Source organism: Micropterus dolomieu, linkage group LG14, assembly GCF_021292245.1.
Source record: "Micropterus dolomieu isolate WLL.071019.BEF.003 ecotype Adirondacks linkage group LG14, ASM2129224v1, whole genome shotgun sequence".
Classification (NCBI taxonomy): Eukaryota; Metazoa; Chordata; class Actinopteri; order Centrarchiformes; family Centrarchidae; genus Micropterus; species Micropterus dolomieu.
The window spans coordinates 17,159,759-17,178,929 of record NC_060163.1 but is presented as its reverse complement, the minus strand read 5'-3'; the positions used below and the strand labels follow the sequence as shown (position 1 = coordinate 17,178,929).

The window sequence follows — 19,171 nt, the reverse complement described above, 5'->3', positions numbered from 1 at the left end:
TCAGACAAGTCGATAGGATAAAACTGGTTAAAACTCAGTTGTTGCTGGTGAGGAACCTCTGAGTAAGAGGCCACGGGGGTAATAGAGGCTCTGATTGACACCACCTTATTGGTAAAATAAGATAAAAACAGTTCACAGTCATTATTACTTTGAGCTGAGGCACAAGGAGGGGTTGGGTTTACCAGCTGATCCACAGTCTTAAACAGAAACCTGGGATTGTGTTTATGTGTAGTAATGAACCAACATGTTATAATGTTACCAAAAATAATTTAATTTTAGGTAATTTGTGGATTAGTCAGCTACTCACAATACATTTCAATATTGCCTAAAATTATTCCAACTATACTATATACCAGATATAGAATGTTTTAATCTACATAGTCAACCAGTACATGGTAGTATTGCAACGAAATAAAATAATTTGCATAAAAACATTTGTATTATGTTATTGTAATAACTGAAATGGATCCATGTAAATTTTAGTCAAGCTATATCAGTGAATTGTCAATTTTTGTTTATCCGTATTCCAGAAACAATATATCTGGTCTGCATGATGTCATAATTTTAATATGTCTTTAATAACTGCAGGTCCAACCTCTTTTGTTTTGCAGTGAGGTGGAGAGAGAATAATACATGCAAAATATAATCCCCTTTGATAATGTCTGCTATGACCTCATGATTAATGCTTGATGGAGCAAAACAAAGATGCACATAAGGCTTCAGTCATTCAGTCATTGTTCCAGTGTGGGGCAGGGTGCTGAGCCCTGACTGTATTGTGCGTCATTGTGATTCAATGAACGTGCCTGAACGTGTCAAATAAATCTAAAGGATTAAAGCATTTGAAACATTTAACCTAACTTGTGTATTGTCCAGTGCATTGGCCCATTTAGATATAGACTGTTGATCAAAAGTGCAAACCACCCTCGCTATTAATCCACTCAAACCAAACACATCGCGCTGAAACCAGTGATTTAACACGTCTGCCTCTTCTGGCTTCTGCATATCCTCAATCAAACAAACAGGTAATAACTCTAACACCTAGCAGCGATGTGGAATTGGATTCAGCAGCGGGGAGCTGTCCTCTCTTGGCTGCCGGTACCATTAAATCCCGAGCTCTAATCTAATCAAGTCAAGTGTGAAAAAGAACTAAGGGAAGTTGTTGATTTGACTTAACAAGAGATTTGTATAGGGGGATGTCTGGCGAAATATCTAATCAACATCACCTATTTAAGTGTGTGGGGGGGAAAGAGGTTTGCTTTGAGAATTAGACAGAAAACCGGCCCTTTCACACGCTGATCCCTGCATGGTTATTCACCCACTGAGTGGGACGTGGATTGAAACCCTCTGAGGTCGTCTGGGATGCGGCTTTGACAGGACAACACTTGAGCCACACACACAAAAAACTAACATTTCAGAGGGTCTTTAAATTGTAGAGGACAGACCACAGTTACAAAACCTTAATTTCTTCCTGTTGTTTATAGCCTACATTTATCCATCGCTGTGTTTTCCCAGATCATGTATGACCCATATTTAATAGCTGCACTTCTGGAAAATAATGAAACTAATCTTACTTTTAGCCACCACACTCTTCACAGTGTCTGCTTGCTTTGCGGCATCTTGCTCCATAGTATCCACAGGCCTGGAGAAGTTTGACTTGAAATTCCTGTAGAGATGCATCATGTAGGTTGGTAGGTGGTACCCTGTGGATCGATCCATCGCGGAAAAACGCTGGAGCGACCTCAGATAAACTCCATCCCCGTTTGGTTGATCCCCCTGAGCCACAGCCAGCAGCACGAGCAGATATACGTGCAGCGCGACAACCAGAGGTCCCAATGAGCGCATACTAGCGGTTAATGACAAATTCCCCTACACGGAGATTAGGTGTGTCTTATATACTCTCACCCACCCCCTTTCATGTTTAACAAGTAGCTGAGAACATTAAAGGAAATTGACATGCGTCCTCAAGACTTGTTACCTGACAGCTCATCATCCATTCAGTTGGTAATGAGGCGCTTGGGTGCGTGTTTACTAGGAGGGCAGCTTTTTGTTTGCACCATGTTCTTTGGACTTCTGATTCCCCATCCTTGGATTAATTGTTTCAGCTAGCCTATTTGGCTTACACTAATTGTTAGGCTTTCCCACAGTCTAATGTAGTCTACTGAATACCGTCTGAAATGGACTATGTGGAGACTTATTGGGCTGCTGTGCATGTAAGACACAGACTATTGAAACATTAAAAAACATTAACATAAAGGACATTGTTGTGAAAACATCATCCAATATTCATTTATTTATTGTACTATTGTGTGCAACTTATCTTCTATTTTAAACATCTGCTGTATGTGCATGCAGGGCTCCACACAAGGATAGTAAGATAAAAGATAAAACATTGAGATAGATAGAGGAGCATAACAAAATAAGACAAGGTCAATGAAAACTTATTGTTGACAGACACCATCAGGACCAGCTGGGGTAGAATTAAACAGGAAATAGCCACCTTATCTCTTTTTATCATATTTTAACTTCCCGAGGTTCACTAATTATATTCATGCACTGTTTATGTAGGGCAATATATCTTATTTATAAATATTGCCCTACCTTTTATGGTGTTTTAGGTTTTTCACATTATTATTACTATAATAGCCTATAATATTATATGTTCCTCCGGGCCTATAAGTTTGAAGTGGTGGACCAATGATGTTTGCATGCCACAATGCCACAAAGCTCAGTTATTAGTGTAGTTAAGGTTTGGATCTGGATAATTACAGTTAAGAGAGACGAGCACAGAGCGTCCGAGGATGACCGCAGAATGCGCATGCGCTGTATGTCTTCATTCACATAGCAAAATCCTTTTCCTTGTAAATTTCCCGAGAAAGGACAAAAATAATCAATGGATGTTCTTTCCAGTGGGATAAACAGAAAGCGGTGCACCACGGCTACAACCTCCACATCGGACGAACCGAGCTTGGAAAACGCGCTTTGCTAAGGGGCCAAGACGCCTTTTTTCATCTACCGTGAGCTGAAATGGTGAGTAGCTTTAAAGTTTACGGGCTCTTGTTGCACGAGCCACGGCAGCCTAAAAGTAAAAACATTCATGCCGTTTTGGATGCTGAGTCGCTTAACTGCGTCTGAATACCTTTTTATTAATGATTCATTATAAATATTTTCAGACGCGCACTTTGACAAGACTTGAACTATTTTTTTTTTCATGATGCGAAAGTGTTTGTGTGGTTGATAGGGCATAGCCTACATGTGCTTGGCACCCCCCCACTCTCCATGCCTGCACTGTAGTGTGCACTGCATCTGGCCAAAGATTTGGTCACAGGCAGGGATGAATAATAAAAAGTTGGGTAAACTGTGACCTGCAGAGATACATTTTCAGATTGGCTCTATGTCAATTAAAAAAGTTGTGAGAACTACAGCACATTGAAACAGCAATGTTTGGGTTATGTGGTAGCTTTTTTAAAATAACAATTGCACCTTTGCAAGCAATTTACTAGCTTCACTGTATCATTTATGTACTGTGTGAGATTATTTATGGTCAATATACTGAAGAAGACAGAATTGCAATTGAAAGCTTTGAAAAGCTAGTAAGTGGACCTTTGAACTTATTTTGTTACCCATATGGTTCCCAAAGGTCAAAAAATGCTCTCAAATATACTATGTTATAGCCAACACATGATATGATATATGTATTTATCCTCATAGGCAGAAAAAGTACTAGAAATATTTTTTTGAATGCAATGCAAAAACATTTTTCTACATTTCTGAAACACTGAAGCGGAGTCTGTATTGCCCATAGACATAATCAACATTCATGAAATGCACCGCCATATGTTCATTCTTCCCATTAGGTGTAATGTAAAGTATGAAAAGTCTGTTTTAGTGCAGTAAGACAAAGCACATGATGCCCTTTGATGTACTGCAGTGCTGGCCATTGTTTGATTTAGTCCATGCAGCTGGGACCAGTCTCCTCTGCTCATATCACATTACCTCAGACAGAAACTGGCTCTTGACAACCGAGAGTGCAGATCAAACCACGGACATCACAATTAATCAAGAGTGAGAGCATGAAACTCCTCGATTAATGGACACCTGGATCAGAAATGATTGAGCTGTTTAATTCTTGGTTTATCTTGATAAATAGGAATAAATAGGAATACTTTGCTCCTCCCAGGCTTGACTGGAAAAGTTGCTAATTTTCTTCTTGTGAAATGTTGTCATAGCCTTTGCTTTATTATAAACTATTTATGTGTTGAAGGGATATTGGTTGCCCCTTAAAACCCAGGGTTTATTGAGCAGATGTGAGAAATAGTTGATTTTTTTTATAAAAGAATTAAAAGCCAGATTGTTTTGATCCAAATTTGCAGCCTTTAAAGTATCTGTATCTATTATGCCAAGTTATTGTATAAACACCTGTTTGGAGTTGACATAGTTGTCATAAGATAATGAACATCTGTGTCCCAATGACTAGATATGTGTATACGCCTGAGTGCAGTGCATAATTTTTACCACAAGGTGTCATTTGATCACCAGACTCGAGTAAATATTCAATATCCACCAAAATATGTCTGTTTAGGTCCGTGGTTCTCAAACCCTTTCACATTAAGTACGCCTAAACTGACACAAATTCGACCACGGTTTGATAAGATTTTGTCTCAGGGTTTCCCGTTTGATAGGATGTTTGCTTTTAGATGTTGTATTACAGAAAGTGTATGAAACCTATGACACAAGTAGTCATCATTCTGTCATTGTGTTACTTATGAATGGAATTTATAACAAAAATAATTTTTCCCTTTTTTTGCTGGGGACTCCCTGGAATCCCGTCAAGGACCCCTATTTAAAAACCACTGGTTTAGGTGATCTCATTGCCATTCCATCTTTCCAGGAGTATTCGTGTTGGCTATTTATTTCTTAACTTAACAGTATTTTTGATTCAATTCGCCAGTCGCTTCACCACACTGGGAGAAAATACAAAGAACATTTAAAAGAAGTTCATGTTGTATCCAAATATCATTTTATTATCATGCTGCTCATAGGAGCTAATGCTCAAGTGAAATATTTCCCTTCACAGTCTTCCTTTTACCCTTTCCTGTTGCTGTTACAAAGCTTTTAGCAGATTGGCTTTTTGGGGCTAAGACAGACACCAGACCTGAGAGACGATTTGGACAAGACAGGTGATATTAGCCTTATGCTCCTTTTTCCATTGGGGACATCTACCAAAGAGGAAGTTTTTCTTAATTTGAACATCCACTTACTCCTAATGTTGCTCTGCTTTATCGCAGTCTAATAAAAATGGGAGTAAATCAAGGCTTCTGACCCTGTCAGAGTGACTTGATGTGTGTGTTTTTTGTTGCCATTTTGTAGGTTTTTTGGCACTTTATTTAATGAAATTCTGTGTCTTTCATCGGCATCTACAACTTCCTGTTTCTTGATATTTGGTTTTGTTCTTACAGAAATCAGCCCCAGGAAAGAACATCATTGTTTATGATTGCTCACCCACTGCTGTTCTGAGGCTTTTCAGGCTTTTCTTTTTCTCTTTTTCACATTCATCATGTTGCAAGAACATCAGAGTCTTGGCTTGCATTGCTGCTGCAGGAAGGAAGGAACAGGTGTGGCAGCAGAAGATATTACATCCATATCTCGAAAACCACTCAACACTATTGCAAAGAAGCTTAATTTGGACACTTTCTTGTAAAAAAAAAAAAAAACCCTACAGATTGTTACAGATATTTTCTCAGGCAGCCACTTCAACTTGATGTTCTGTGTTTTGGAATCATGGTTGTCATTTTGTACGTTTGGGTCTGTACAGGTATACCATGACTGGACACTGTTGGCTTTGTTCTTGCTTCATACAGCCCGCAGGATGAAATAGGACACTCAGTGCATGAAGAGTTGGTCTGACCTCAGGGTTACGACTACAAGAGGTAAAGCACACAGCCCTTTGCAGCTGAACCTCAAGCTTAAATCTAAGTATTTACCCAGCTGTAAGCCTGTTTGCCTTCAACATGGAACGTGTTAACCACTAATGAGTGGAGTAATTAGCGCATCATAGTGAATTAGGGTTACATGATGTCATCTGTGTGCAGTTGTCAGCCTACTCACCGATCTGCATTACACTGTGTCGATGTGGGTTAACGGCTGATTGCAATAAGTTGAAGTGAAGGTTTAAATTATGTGTTTGAGACAATTGTGAAAAGGTCGGCCATGTGTGGGAGGAATTGTACTGCCAGGAGGCTGGCTCCGGTAGTGATTGGATAGTGAACGGGATGATGAGTAAGCCTCTCTGGGTCCGCCTCCACATCCTCTTTACGCATCCCCACACACACACACACAAATCTCTGCATGCACAAGTAGCCTTGCACCTCATGCACAGGGGATGTTTGCAAAAAAGTAACAGAAAACCAACTAGGGAGTATGCCGTCACCCATCTAAACCTCAAAGGGAGAGCTTTGTAACTCCTCTAGTCTTCTCCTGCAGAGTGCTTGTCTGGGATCTGTCCTCACTGAAGGACGAGTTCAATGACTCGCTTTATAAGGACACCTTAATGATGCGAGACCGCTGCCCACCGTAGTGTGATCAGCGGGAGGAGACAGATTGCATCACAGATCAGAGAGAGAGAGAGAGAAAAAGAGGAGAGCGACTGATGCCAGCAAGGATGTCTGACTGAGACCGGTGCCGCTGTCATTTTGGTTATTTTTAACCCACTATTTTCTGTTTTTTTCATTGTGTTCCTCAGAGAATCCAGCACCTCTCGGATGGTGGACTGATCAGCTGAATGTCAGGTATAGTTATATTTTACGCTCTCTGTGTTATGATACTTGAGTCCTGCCGTAGGCTTGTGGTCGCTAGACATGTCATCAGTATGTTTCTGAAGAATACAAATAAGGAAATACGTTGTTGTCTAAATATCACTTCAGATGTCCGTGGTGGTTTTTATCTCTTACATGAGACTGAAATTTAACACTTAATTATCTTAATCTGTTGTAGAATATAATGGTGCCTTTCCATTTTGCAGGGAGATGCCAGTACTTTTAGTTTTAACACATTCTTTTATAATACCAGTAATGTAAATTATTCACAAAGCTACATGGATTACCTTCTTCTTGGCATGTGATGCCAAGTCTCTCCTCTCTGGTGTTTATCAGCTCTCATTCCTTTACCAGAGGACCAGAGCCCGTTTGACAGGATTCAGGCATTCCCATGTCAACTTAGAAAATGCTGCATCTAAGTCAGGATGGTGTTTGCACATACGGCTTCAGCCTGAGTGGCAAGCGAAACATGTTAACAAGTTGGTGTAAAATCTGTCTGTTTGGAGAGGTCCGCTGAGGCATTCACGAATAAAATTGTCAGTTGGCCGGGCGGTGCTGACAGAATATTGTGGTCAGACGCTGAGGTTTAGAAAAAATGAAAGGCACATTACTGCAGACTTGAAATCATAGGGGGATAAAAATTGCCATCTTAAAATGAAATAAATTACAGGCTTGATTTTAAAAATAGACCTGCACACCCATTTTTAGCAGCTCAGTGTCAAGCTGTGATAAAAGCAAGAATGTTGAAGGCTAAAGGTTATTCATGTGAATAATGTCATACTCCCTCTAGTAGCATAGTTTGTTTTTGTCTCATTCATGGAGTCCCAACAGATTGGCTGCTTTAGCTGGAGAGAAGGGCTTTTCAGTCAGTTGTTTTCCAGTCAGTTTGTGCACTCTTGCATCTTGCAGCACGAAAGCTATCTGGGGTCATTTGATTTAGATTTGGAATGTGTGAACAATGCATCGCATGGCTTCCTTTTTGTCGCTTTTTGAATAGCCCATTGGGCAATTTATTTTGGACAAAAAAATGGAACATCAGAGCTGTAAGTTGACACAAACTCACAATGAGGTCTTTGGAACAGTTGAGGGAAAACAAAAAAGACTCTCTCCTTTGGAAGCACTGAGCTCATTTCCGTGCTGCACTGATATTTAGCTTAGGAACTAGCAATGTCCTGTGGAGTCACGCCTGCATGTAACCCTTAACCGCATTGGTGAAATATGTGTACAGCTGCAGGGAGGAAGTTTCAGAGAGTACAGCTAAGCATTTCCTGTCAAGGTGTGCTTACACTTCCTTTGCCTGGGGGTGTGTGACCGGGTTGTTTTGAATGGTTTGGTGTTTTAGTATCCTGTGATGAGTGAGAAACTGTGGGACATTGTGCCTTTTGATATAAATAACACTAGGACTGGATTACTGTTAATTCGCGTACACACTCAAAACGTAGTTATAACTGCATCATACATCCGTTTATGTTATAGCCATATAATTCTGCTGTTTTTATATGGGTTTGTTCAGCCAGCAGGCTTTCAGAATTAACATTGGTAGACTGAATGAGTGTTCTCCTTGGAGACCAGAAATGCCCAGGATCCTTGAATAAGCTGAGTAATGTTGCCAAGTAAGCAAGTTGCATTGAATTTTGACTCTTTTTTTTTTTTTTTTGTTTGTTTTGTTTTTTGTGGTTCTTGCTGCCATGCTTACGGCTCTCTTCTCCATCTTGATATGGGAAGTTGTGTTGAAGGATCCCCTAAACGTTATAAAGTGATAACCATCTCCCTTGAACCCCTGCATCTCTTGTGAATGAAGAGTGCTCTGCATCCTTCCTCGGGGCCACTAACAGATGCATCCTGCAGCTGCACGCTCCTTCCTGTCTGCGCTCAGGCCTTTTTGTCTGAAGACGTTGCTACAGCAAAGTTGGGACACCAGCTGAATTTAAATTTGGCAACCCTGAATGGGGCAATGCTGGTAGGTTGGCAGGAGGCTCCAGTTTCCATAGTCTTATTGTTAATGTGCAATCAGTGAATTTAAATATTAGTGCCTTTCACTAACTCAACCAGCAGTCCACAACCTGTCGGGCAGTGCCACACAAAGGTTCACTCCAGATCATCTATTTTCTTTGTTGTTCCACGTTGTCAGAGGAAATCCGAGTTTGTCTTGTCGTTTTATTGGCCTCACGAGTAGTGCGACACTACTTTGGTTGACATGTGGTATAAACAGCCTCTCTGATGAGTTGCCTTGATTGGATCTCCAGGAGGATGTTTATGACTGAGTGCTATTTCTACTCAGGCCTCCGCCCCAGCTGCTCACCCACTAGACCAGGCCTGCCCTTACTGAAATCAGTGTGGCTGACGAGCTGAGCTTGTGTGTGGCAGGAACATCCGTATCATAGTGTGCACCATGGTCTCGCAACAGAGGTTTTAAGGCTATAAGGTAAGCGAGAGGAGGGTTGTCTATGGTACCAGTTTCAGTGAGCAAGCTACTGTATGTGCTGCGTCGTTAATAATGTCACATTTCCTTTGTAGGCCAGTAAAACTGAAGCTTCTGTCAGGAAGTGTCATTTAGCCTCATTTAACACTCAGATGTTTACAAATAGCAGCAAAACAATAAGATATAAAAAGTTAGTGTGGATGGGGATAATTGGAGAATCTGTTGTCAAGAGTGTTTTATAGCCTTCGACTGAGCCACATAGGAACATGCATATTATCATGCATGACTGTGGTGGTGGGTAAAGGAAAACCTACTGATTAAATGTCCTTAAAGTGACAGAGAAGCAAAAGGGTTTGCCATGTAAATGCTCTTTACTGTGAGGAATGCAGAGACTGTATGTTTTGTTTTCAGTCCAAATAGGAAGTTAAGGAGAACAGATGACATCTTATGTCTGTCATGTTTCATATTGTACGTAAACTTTTTTTTGCTAGTGCAGAAGACATAACACTAGGGCTGCAAAAAACCTTTTCTATTACTATTTATTCATATCAGTTTTATTCATATAGGCAAAAATCACACATTTGCCTCAAAAGGCTTTACAATCTGTAGAGCATACAACACATTAGGCTCTTGGTTTGGATAAGGTAGACTCCCCAAAAATGCAACAGAGGAGGAATTCCTCTTCCAGACCAGACATAGATGTTGTGAATACAGAGTAGTTTTTCCATCCACCTGTTTAAATGCACACATTAAATTTGACGCCTTGATTTATGATAAATCCTGAGACTGTAACCTTCCTCATGTTAATACATGATACCGATATGAATGGCGTATCTCCATTAGAGCCCGACCGATAAATCATGTTATGAGTGTTGTTGTTGCATAGAGGGCACTCTGCAACTCCCCTGTTAGCAACATGTTTGGAACGCCACAAATCCACCACAAAACACAGCAATCATTTGAAATAGTCAACACAAAAAAAAAGGTTATCTTGCCGAGGTCTCCTAACTACACATAACATATGTTCGGGATAATCTTTGTTTCTGAAAAGAAAAATATCGGCCGTTATTTTGGAATATCTGATTTTAAAATCTCAACCTCAAATATCAAAATTTGTATCGGTCTTGAAAGTCACATATCGGTCAGGCTCTAATCACCCATCATGTTTTCCACGTTATTTTCATCATGGAGACTGTTTTTCATTAATTTAAGGCTTGACTTGCGCTTTTTTTAATTACATCATCTCGTTGTGTGTTCTTTTTCTGTAATACATTACTGGAACCCAACTGGAGAATCACCTGTCTGTTATCTTGACATATCAGCAGCAGATGGAAACGTGCATAAATCTGCAATTTCTTTTGCTGATTTTCAGAAAATGTGATTAAAATTTGGGCTAAATGTGTATGGAAACATAACTTAACTTAATAACAATAGTAAAATTACAATATAAACAAACAGTATGACAGTGATCTTTTTATTGTTAAATGCCAAAAATAGTGAAAAGTGTCAATCACAAGTTGCCAGAGTTCAAGATAACTTCACATAGCATTTTCTTATCCGACAAACAGTCCAAAACCCAAAATATAAATGTACAGTTTTATAAAACACCAAAAAGCAGTATAGCCTCTCATTTGAGAAGTATTGATAAGCGACTTTGATAAATTTGATCGATTTAAGTTATCATTCCAACGTGTTCCTTTATGCTGCTCGCTGTACAGTACAAGACTCAACTGTGTCGTCTTTGTGCACAGCCTGTCCCTGTGAAATGGAGCTGAACTTTAGCCATCTGGCTGCCAGATGTATCACTACTTCCCCCGGTCCCTTCCGTAGAGACTTGAGTCCCTTTCATGAATCTACTCTCCAGACGGGAGATAGGACGCTAGGACGCTGTCTGAAAGCTCGAGCTCCTGAAGTTTTTATCCACTGCCAAGCAGCCAGGCACTTTTAACTCCCGCGAAGGGGTGTTTCCCACCGACTTGGGGTGGGCGAAGGGATCCGAAGGAGGAATATTTCTTTTTGGCTGTGATGCTAAGTTTTCACACACTTATGGACCATGGCAGAGAACAAGCAGCAAAGAAAAGGATATGGCCGTACAGATCGCTTTTCATCTCACACGTAAGATGTCAAATTTTGGTGAATTGTTGTAGTGTTGAGGGTTTTTGTTAGGTTTTTTTTGTGATAGTCGCAAAAATGATGGCAGCAGAGATGCTTTTGGTATGTGGTGAGGGCTCAAACATTTGGGCAGCTGGAACACAGGATTCTTGAAAACTTAGCTTCCTTATATGGAACTAGGGTAAAGCTTCTGCCTTTGTTTTACTCTTCAGTCTTTTTACTGCAGTTATTTCATACATAACATACACAACATATTTCCTAAATTCATACAATTATTCAAGTGAAGCTGTAAAATCATTTGTATCTGTACTTTAAACCCTGCCAGCAGACAAAATAACAAACAAATCAATATGTTGTTATCTTCAATGTTGGGCTTGAGAGAAGAGAATCTCCCTACCGAATCAAACTGTACAAGGTTGACCTGCCCACTCAGCTTCAGACGCAACAAAGAGGAGAGTAGCGGTGACTCACCCGGCACTTCTCTCTCCACAGAGCCTTTCGGCACAATAAGCGTCCACTCTATTCAGAGCTGGAGATCACACAGAGGTGCTTTGAGCTGAGGCGACAATGGTCAACCTTGCCGTACCCCTCAGCTGTGTCACATCAAGTAGATTTAATGATGGATTGATTCTGTGCTTTTGGCCAGGTCTACACTTTGCAGCTCCAGTGTCACAGTTATGTGGATCTGTCAGTTTGTGTTGGGTGACACACTGCACTTTTCTGTTGTTGTTTAAGATTTTTATGTTTCATTTGTGTATTTCTGTGTGTCTTTCTCTGTTTGTGTGCTCTGGCGCAGTAGGTTCCTGACCAGCTGCACGTTATAAGTGAAGTGGAGGAGCAGTGTTATTCCTGACTACTAGCTTGTTAGAAGACTCGTTTGTTTATCTGCAGAGCTCCCTGCAAAGCTCACTGTTTATTCAGAGGGGAGGACCTTTACTTGAAACTAGAGGCTGGTTTGCGTGGGGGTCTGAGTGCTCAGTATCAAGTCGTATGATTAAAATGTAAACACTGTTACACTCGACTCTAATCTCATGCCACTATGACTATATTGTAGAGATAGGAAACTAATTATCATTGTAATTTGAGTGCCGACTAACCTTTAAAAAGGGTTTTTTATGAGCCACTGGCTAAACGTCTGTCTGTTCTGCCTCTCTCAAAAGACTCTCAAAACTACTCCTTTTACATGAGTAACATTTATCACATAATTTATTATCATGTAATAAATCACAAAGGAAATAATAGCAAGAGCACTTGGACAGCATCTCAAGTTTAGAGAATAATATTTATGCTAAATATGAAGCACAGAGAGTTAGACAGAGAAAAAACAAAAAAGTTAACCTCGTAGTAGCGCTCAAGGAAAAGTCATGGGGTCATCTAAATCAGAAGGATTAGTCCTCTGGGGACTGGGCAATCCATCCAGTAGCAGTTGAGATATTTCCATCTGGTGGACCAAGAGGGACAGACCGACATTGCCATCCCAAGAGTCATCCTGCTAGAAATTTGTTTAAAATGTGAAAAATAAAATAAATCTGTATGTTACTTGAAACATTTTCATGTCATTTATATAATATCATGACTAATAATTTTTTTTGGACGTGTAAGACATTCACCAATCACACTTTAGATAAGTCTGTGTATTTCTGTTTGAGAGTGGCGTTTGCTTCCTTCTGAGTCCGCTGTGATGTCATTCACAGCTGCTTGTGGAGCATGGGTACAACTGCCAGTGCCGCACCACAGCCTGTTTCTGTAGCGTCGCCGCTTGAGAGTGTCCATGGCAACGGGATGGCCGACAGCAGGCAGTCTCTTAGCATGAGCCCCTTTCAGACAGTCAACATCCACAACAACAAGGCCAAGTCCATTATCACCAACAAAGTCGCACCTGTTGTCATCACGTAAGTCCCTCCCCGAATCCGCGTTCTCACAATTGGGTGTTAATCCTCTTTGATCACTGCGGTGACATCCCCCGCACCCCCAGCCGAAGTGTTTGCCCCTGTTATCTCATTTGTCATTCCAGGCCTGGCAAATAGTAGCTGATAATTGAATTGACTCTGTTTACCATCCAGAACTGCTGCTGTGTTCTGTTTTACAGGTATAATTGCAGACAGGAATTTCAGATTCATGATGAAATCCTCAAGACCAACTACAAAGTCGGTCGGATATCGGACGCCATGCCCGAGCACTACCTGGTGCAGGTGAGGACAGCATGCAGGACAAACCTCAACAAAGCAGCACACTAATGGTGGAAAGACGTGGAATCAGCTCACCTGTCTTTACGTCTGCTCTTTTCACATTCACATGCCCAAATTGCAGAGTGGCATAGTCAACATTGTCATGCGCTGTTTTATGATCTGGGGCAGCCATTGAAACAGGAATTTTGTCACCCTTCTATCAGGGCTTTGATCTGCTCTGTCACCTCTGCTGTGTCCATTCAGGCATGCAGTGTTTTGTCAGCGTTAGCCCACAGCCTCTGTTTACATGTAGATAGGTCAGTAATATCACCTACAGTAAGATCATGTCCATGTGAATGCATATACATTTCAAAACACAACATTTCCTTCCATCTGCCCCGGAGTTTTGTTTTCACAACTGAAAACAGTGCTTTTTAAAAACACTCCAGCCTCGTGTAGGAGTGTGGACATGAAAAGATGTGTTCCAGAACGATGAAATATGTCTGCTCACACTGAGGTTGTGTATCAGAAATGTGAGGATCACACACTACAGGTGTTGTCAGTAGAAATCAGTAGCATTTTATCAAATCTGAATCCAGTTCTAATATTCCAACCATTTCTAAATCAAATCTTTTTAGGTGGTTTGTTGGAGAATGAATATATCTTTGTTAAATATATAGAACATATGTATAATATGTTCTATTTTTATTTCACTCTCTATCGTAACTAAAATAGCAGAAGTAAAAGCACAGTGGAAATAATATTAATTCCACTTTGTCATTCAGAACATATCAACTAACTATTAACCAATGAGTTGGGGTTTTTTTGCATGCATGATGCACTTCATGTCACCTGTAGGTGAAACTGCTCTTGCACGGCTACAGGTCACAGAATCTGACGGTTCACTCTCTGATACACGGTTGAAAAATATGTAAGCAAGGGACTTGTTGTTCCCTCTCCTTTGTTTTGAGTAAACTCCGCATGTATTGCATTTCGTTTGAGATTTGATAAGAGATTTGTTGGCCGCGGAGCTGAACAAATCCATATTTTACCAACCGGCTATCCGAACCCATCCCTGGTTAACACTGATCTGTATTTATGTTTAACTAGTCAAGACAATTTTGAAAAATAAAGTTAAGTGCAGCAGTGTAGGAATTAATGTTAACCTCTATGAACGACAATCACGTGATCATTTTATAAGTTGACAAACGTATAAATATTTGAAAATGTTGCTCATTCAGCTCTACTGGATGAACGCATACATTTGTGGATAGACGGAGGCAACATAAGAGAGATTTAACCTGTTGAGACAACAGAGTAACTGGACTGTGTCTGTTTTGTTTTTTGCCAACAGAAAGAGGAAGAAGAGACCATTTTCCAATTTTTGGTGTTTCAGTGTGGGTGAACTAAGAACTAAAAATGTAACTAAAAAGCTTAAAATGCCTGAGAGGATATGCAAGTCGTTTTCACAACACTTTGGTGTTGACACATTTGCTCTGCAGAATTTACTAATGCTAATGCATACTGGATTGGAAGCTGGAGAAATATCGATTTGAGGACATACTGTCCGATAAAAGTCAAATCAAAGTTGATTTTCTTTCCAGGGGGAGTACTTCATGGTCCAGGATGTGTACAGCAAGGCAGATGTCCTCAACACCACAGGCAGCTATGGAGCACCCAACTTCCGTCAATTGAAGGGGTCCTACCCGCTGTATGGGATGGGTCAGCCGAGCCTGAACGGTTTCAAACAGGTTCTTCAGAGGCTCCAGGCCCAGGGACACGAGGTCACTGTTATTTTCCTTTACACTTATTTATACAGGCAGGAGTTTGGACCAATGCACATGAGCTCGTCCATTTTGTCCATATGTTGACTTGTAGATTTTATGCCCTTAATTCCTGTGTGTTGGTCACTGTAGCAGAGCTGGCCTGTTTCTAGCCGTGTTGTCAGTAAATATTTGAGGAGTCAAGTGCTCGCTGGAGGCTGTGGCTGAATTGTAGAAGTGAGCAAACAGAAAGTTGTGGTCATGTGTACCAGTGGAAAATGAATCTCTCTGCTTACGGCAGCTAGAAACTGACCGTAATTGAAATGAAATTGACAAAATTATATGTCAGGCCTCTCTAAACTCCATCCACATGTGCTGCATGTCATATGACAACAGATTGTTTCCAGTTGTGCTTGGAAGTGGTGCAACAACCATTTTCTTTAAAAAGCTGTTATTTGATGCCTAGGTTGCTGTGCTTTTGCAAACAGGAGGTTATATTCTTCTGTGTAAGAGAGGAGCCGGTGGTTTTCCTGCACAAGGAGGAAGACTTTGTGCCGTACACCCCCAGGAGGAAGGAAAACCTCCATGAGAACCTTCATGGCCTGGAAAAGGAGGAGCTGGTGGAGAGTCTTGAGCTCACCATCAGGAAGGAGGTGACAAGCATACACTTACTCAGCACCTGCATGTAGCAAAGCTGAAATGTTTTTGGCCCAACATACTTTACAGTATTAAAGCACACCCTTCCTCTGCAGCTTCACGACTTTGCCAAGCTCAATGAAAACATCTTCTATGTCTACAACGACATTGAGTACTTCAAAGACGAACCGCAGAAGATCTCCATCACGTGTGAGGAGGACATCCATGTGACTGAAGAGGTCTATAAGAGGCCTATGTTCACCATGCCAGCCTACAGGTTGTTTACTTTGTTCCTCACACGTCTGTTCACATGTGGCTACCTGCCATAGAATATGCGGGGTAGGTTATAAATATTAGCGCCTATTTGTGCAAAGGCTGGTTGCCCTGCTTTTTTGGAAGAAAAGGGGGCGGGTGCATAAAAACTAAAGATTGCAGCATCCTGTTTGCAATCAGATCAGCAGCGTCAGCTTTTATTGAGATGTCATGAGCTGCTCACAACATTTTCAGGGCAGGAGTATGTTGTGCGCAGAGGGGAAAGCTGAGGCCTAGTCACTGGCTCTCCTTGAAGTTTTGTAATCAAAGAAAGCAGCAGGATGTTTTATTTCAGATAGTTTGAAATTGCAGGTGGGGGACTTTTAAGGGAACGTTAATGATCCCATGATTTTGATCTCTCATCCCTTGTGGATTGCAGGAGGAGGAAGTTTCTGTGCGAGACTCATGAGATTAGTAAACACAACATGAGGGAGCTCAGCTGTCAAGTCTTATTTTAGGTCAAATGTGCATGTGTGGTGTGTTATGACATACATAAGGGCAATATTGACACAACACAGGTGCATGGTTCAGCTCTCAATCTGTTGTGTTGCAGGTACTACAGATTACCACTACCAATGGAGGGAGCCCCATTGGAAGAAGACTTTGACGCATTTGTTAACATACTCCGGGTAAGCACATGTAAAAATGTCAGTCACGGTAACAGTCCACCAATTAGGCCTTTTTTTGATTGTGCTCTTCTTGATGGGATCTTGTTTTGATGTGCCATAATGGCTGGAATATTGGAGAGCATCTGGACTTTCTCAGTGAGATAGCGAGAAGGTCATTTGAATCCACATGTAGCCATTTGAAGCTGTCCTGTCTGTGCTATCAATCACTAGTAAGTGTGATAGTTATTAAAGAATAGCAGAAAACCTGCAGTCTGTACTCACTTTCTATCAGCTTTTTGGTCATCCGCTCTGTCTGGTTTCCGTCCTGCCCTTCACTCACACAGGATATTCTTTTTGTCTTGTTTTGCCCTTTTTTGGACTGACGTGCAGCAGCCGGGCCAGTTCCTTGTGGGTGGAAAGTGGCTCCAGTGTGTGTGTGTGTGTGTTTGGATCTGAGCTTTGCCGAGTCCCGTCATACTCTTTCTATCGCCCTTTCTTTCTGTATGTCTTACTCTTACTCATGGCATTGTCCTGTATTTGCTGGTGCAGTTATAACTTCCAGGATGTTTTCTCACTTCCCATTTCTTTGGTTTAAACAGGCTATAAAACAAGTTTGCTCATCTCAACTCATATATTTCCAAAATGACATTAGGAACCAACCAGTTTGTACTGATTTTGTGATTTGCAGTTGGAAAGACATTTATGCCTCAAGATTAACACTGTACTGAATTTGGCTGAAGCTTTTCAATGACTGTGATGTAAGTTGTATGTAACCTTATGCCCTTTTAAAACTACATTTCAGCCAAATTTAGTTTTACCCTGCAACAAAAAAAAGACATGCTCACAGAGGAATATTTACATCGTTAGCGCTGCTGTCATGAGAACAACATGTCTTTACTGCCTATAACATTGTTCATCTCTGTGGTTTCACAGTCTGCCTCTCCTTCTATATGTGCTATTTACCAGGAGAGCACCAGCTTGTCTCTGGGCCAGGATGCGTCCCGGCGGCTGCCTGCTCTTCTCTTCAGCTGCCAGGTGGGCGTCGGTCGCACCAACCTAGCCATGATCCTGGGCACTCTGGTCATGAATCGCCTAAGGGGTGACTCACAACCGCCGCATCAGTAAGAACTCAGCATCTGGAAATCAGAGAATGAGCAGCCTTTAAACTGGTTTCATTCAGCCTTTTTTGGTGCGTGGTCAGGTAGGACTTGAACTTGTTTGCCTTATTTTGCAGAGTTGAGGAGGCAGCTGCTTCAGAGCCCAAACCACTGTTCAAGGTCATCCAGTCTTTGATCAGCAAACTGCCTAATGGACAGCAGGTCATGGAGGAGGTAAAGCAGATCACTTACAACATCCCAGTTTAAGAAAAACAAAATGGAATTATTCAGAAAAGTATTTCAAACATTTTTGGAGCGGCATTTTTGATGACACTCAAAATTTGCAAATGTCTTGTTCTTAACTGACAGGTTGACCAGGCTATTACTCTGTGTTCAGAAATGCACAACATAAAAGAAGCAATATATGAGAACAAGAGTAAGCTGGAAGGAATTGGAGAAGATTATCAAATTCAGGTTGGTGATGATCCTATTTTTTTGGTTTAAGATGTGATTTAGCAGTGCTGAGAGCAACCTGAAATTTCTCTTCAAAGTCAGCACCTTGTGTTGCTTGATTTCCATCGGCTTCTGCTGCTCAATTTATGCTCTGCTAAAAAAAGCAAGAGTGAGGCACAAATCAAAGGATGATGATGCATGAAATGTCCTTATTGGTGTGGGCCCTAGAGCTGAAGGAGGACTTAAGTGATGAATAACATTAGAGAGTTTAATTTATTTTGTATAATTTTCTCCTGTCTGTCAGGAATATGAAATGCTACTATAATATTAAAGTTTTTGTTTGTTTTTTAGGGAAGCAGTACCAAAGACTACTTTCTCACCAGAACCATGCAGAGCTTGGAGCGCTACTTCTACTTGCTTGTATTTAATGCATACCTTCACGAACAGGTAAAGTTTTTTTTGCAGTGTACATTTCTTTATTAACATTAGTAAAACTATTTACAAGCCATTAAAATAATCTTGAATTATAAATATATGTTTGGTTTTGCAGTATCCTCTTGCCTTTGTGTTCAACTTCAGCCAGTGGATGTGCTGCCACCCGTGGCTGTACAGGTTACTGGCCTGCATGGACCTATCAGAGCTCTCGGCCCCGGCAGAGCTGGTCACCAGAGGAGCTCGCGTCCTGGTGCGGAAATCAGGCACTCACATCAACGACTGATTCTGTGATCGTTTTTGATTATACTGTTCTCTGTGTCTGTAATGTGAAACCAAAACCAAATCATGCAGGA

The 19,171-nt window shown here is 41.0% G+C and overlaps 2 protein-coding genes across 11 annotated transcripts in view; one reads left to right on the top strand and one right to left on the bottom strand.

The window, feature by feature from the left end:
• The window catches only part of LOC123982977 (nodal homolog), a 4,292-nt gene extending 2,450 nt beyond the window's left edge, over nucleotides 1-1,842 (bottom strand). The window contains exon 1 of the mRNA XM_046069001.1: nucleotides 1,572-1,842. Within this exon, the coding sequence (XP_045924957.1) occupies nucleotides 1,572-1,842 (271 nt within the window). The remainder of the gene's footprint in view (nucleotides 1-1,571) is intronic.
• The window catches only part of pald1a (phosphatase domain containing paladin 1a), a 61,136-nt gene continuing 42,920 nt past the window's right edge, over nucleotides 956-19,171 (top strand). Inside the window, exons 1-15 of one of the 10 annotated variants that reach the window (XM_046068990.1) lie at nucleotides 956-1,022; nucleotides 2,908-3,027; nucleotides 5,813-5,927; nucleotides 6,740-6,785; nucleotides 13,041-13,238; nucleotides 13,436-13,538; nucleotides 15,119-15,298; nucleotides 15,766-15,930; nucleotides 16,030-16,190; nucleotides 16,779-16,854; nucleotides 17,767-17,954; nucleotides 18,068-18,164; nucleotides 18,300-18,404; nucleotides 18,735-18,830; nucleotides 18,934-19,068. In XM_046068990.1, the coding sequence (XP_045924946.1) occupies nucleotides 5,888-5,927; nucleotides 6,740-6,785; nucleotides 13,041-13,238; nucleotides 13,436-13,538; nucleotides 15,119-15,298; nucleotides 15,766-15,930; nucleotides 16,030-16,190; nucleotides 16,779-16,854; nucleotides 17,767-17,954; nucleotides 18,068-18,164; nucleotides 18,300-18,404; nucleotides 18,735-18,830; nucleotides 18,934-19,068 (1,590 nt within the window). In that variant the 5' untranslated portion in view covers nucleotides 956-1,022; nucleotides 2,908-3,027; nucleotides 5,813-5,887. Of the gene's footprint in view, nucleotides 1,023-2,829; nucleotides 3,028-5,564; nucleotides 5,613-5,812; nucleotides 5,928-6,739; nucleotides 6,786-9,110; nucleotides 9,238-11,160; nucleotides 11,350-13,040; nucleotides 13,239-13,435; nucleotides 13,539-15,118; nucleotides 15,299-15,765; nucleotides 15,931-16,029; nucleotides 16,191-16,778; nucleotides 16,855-17,766; nucleotides 17,955-18,067; nucleotides 18,165-18,299; nucleotides 18,405-18,734; nucleotides 18,831-18,933; nucleotides 19,069-19,171 lie in introns of those variants that run through there. The other 9 variants (XM_046068992.1, XM_046068995.1, XM_046068991.1 and 6 more) reach the window with 9 other exon arrangements.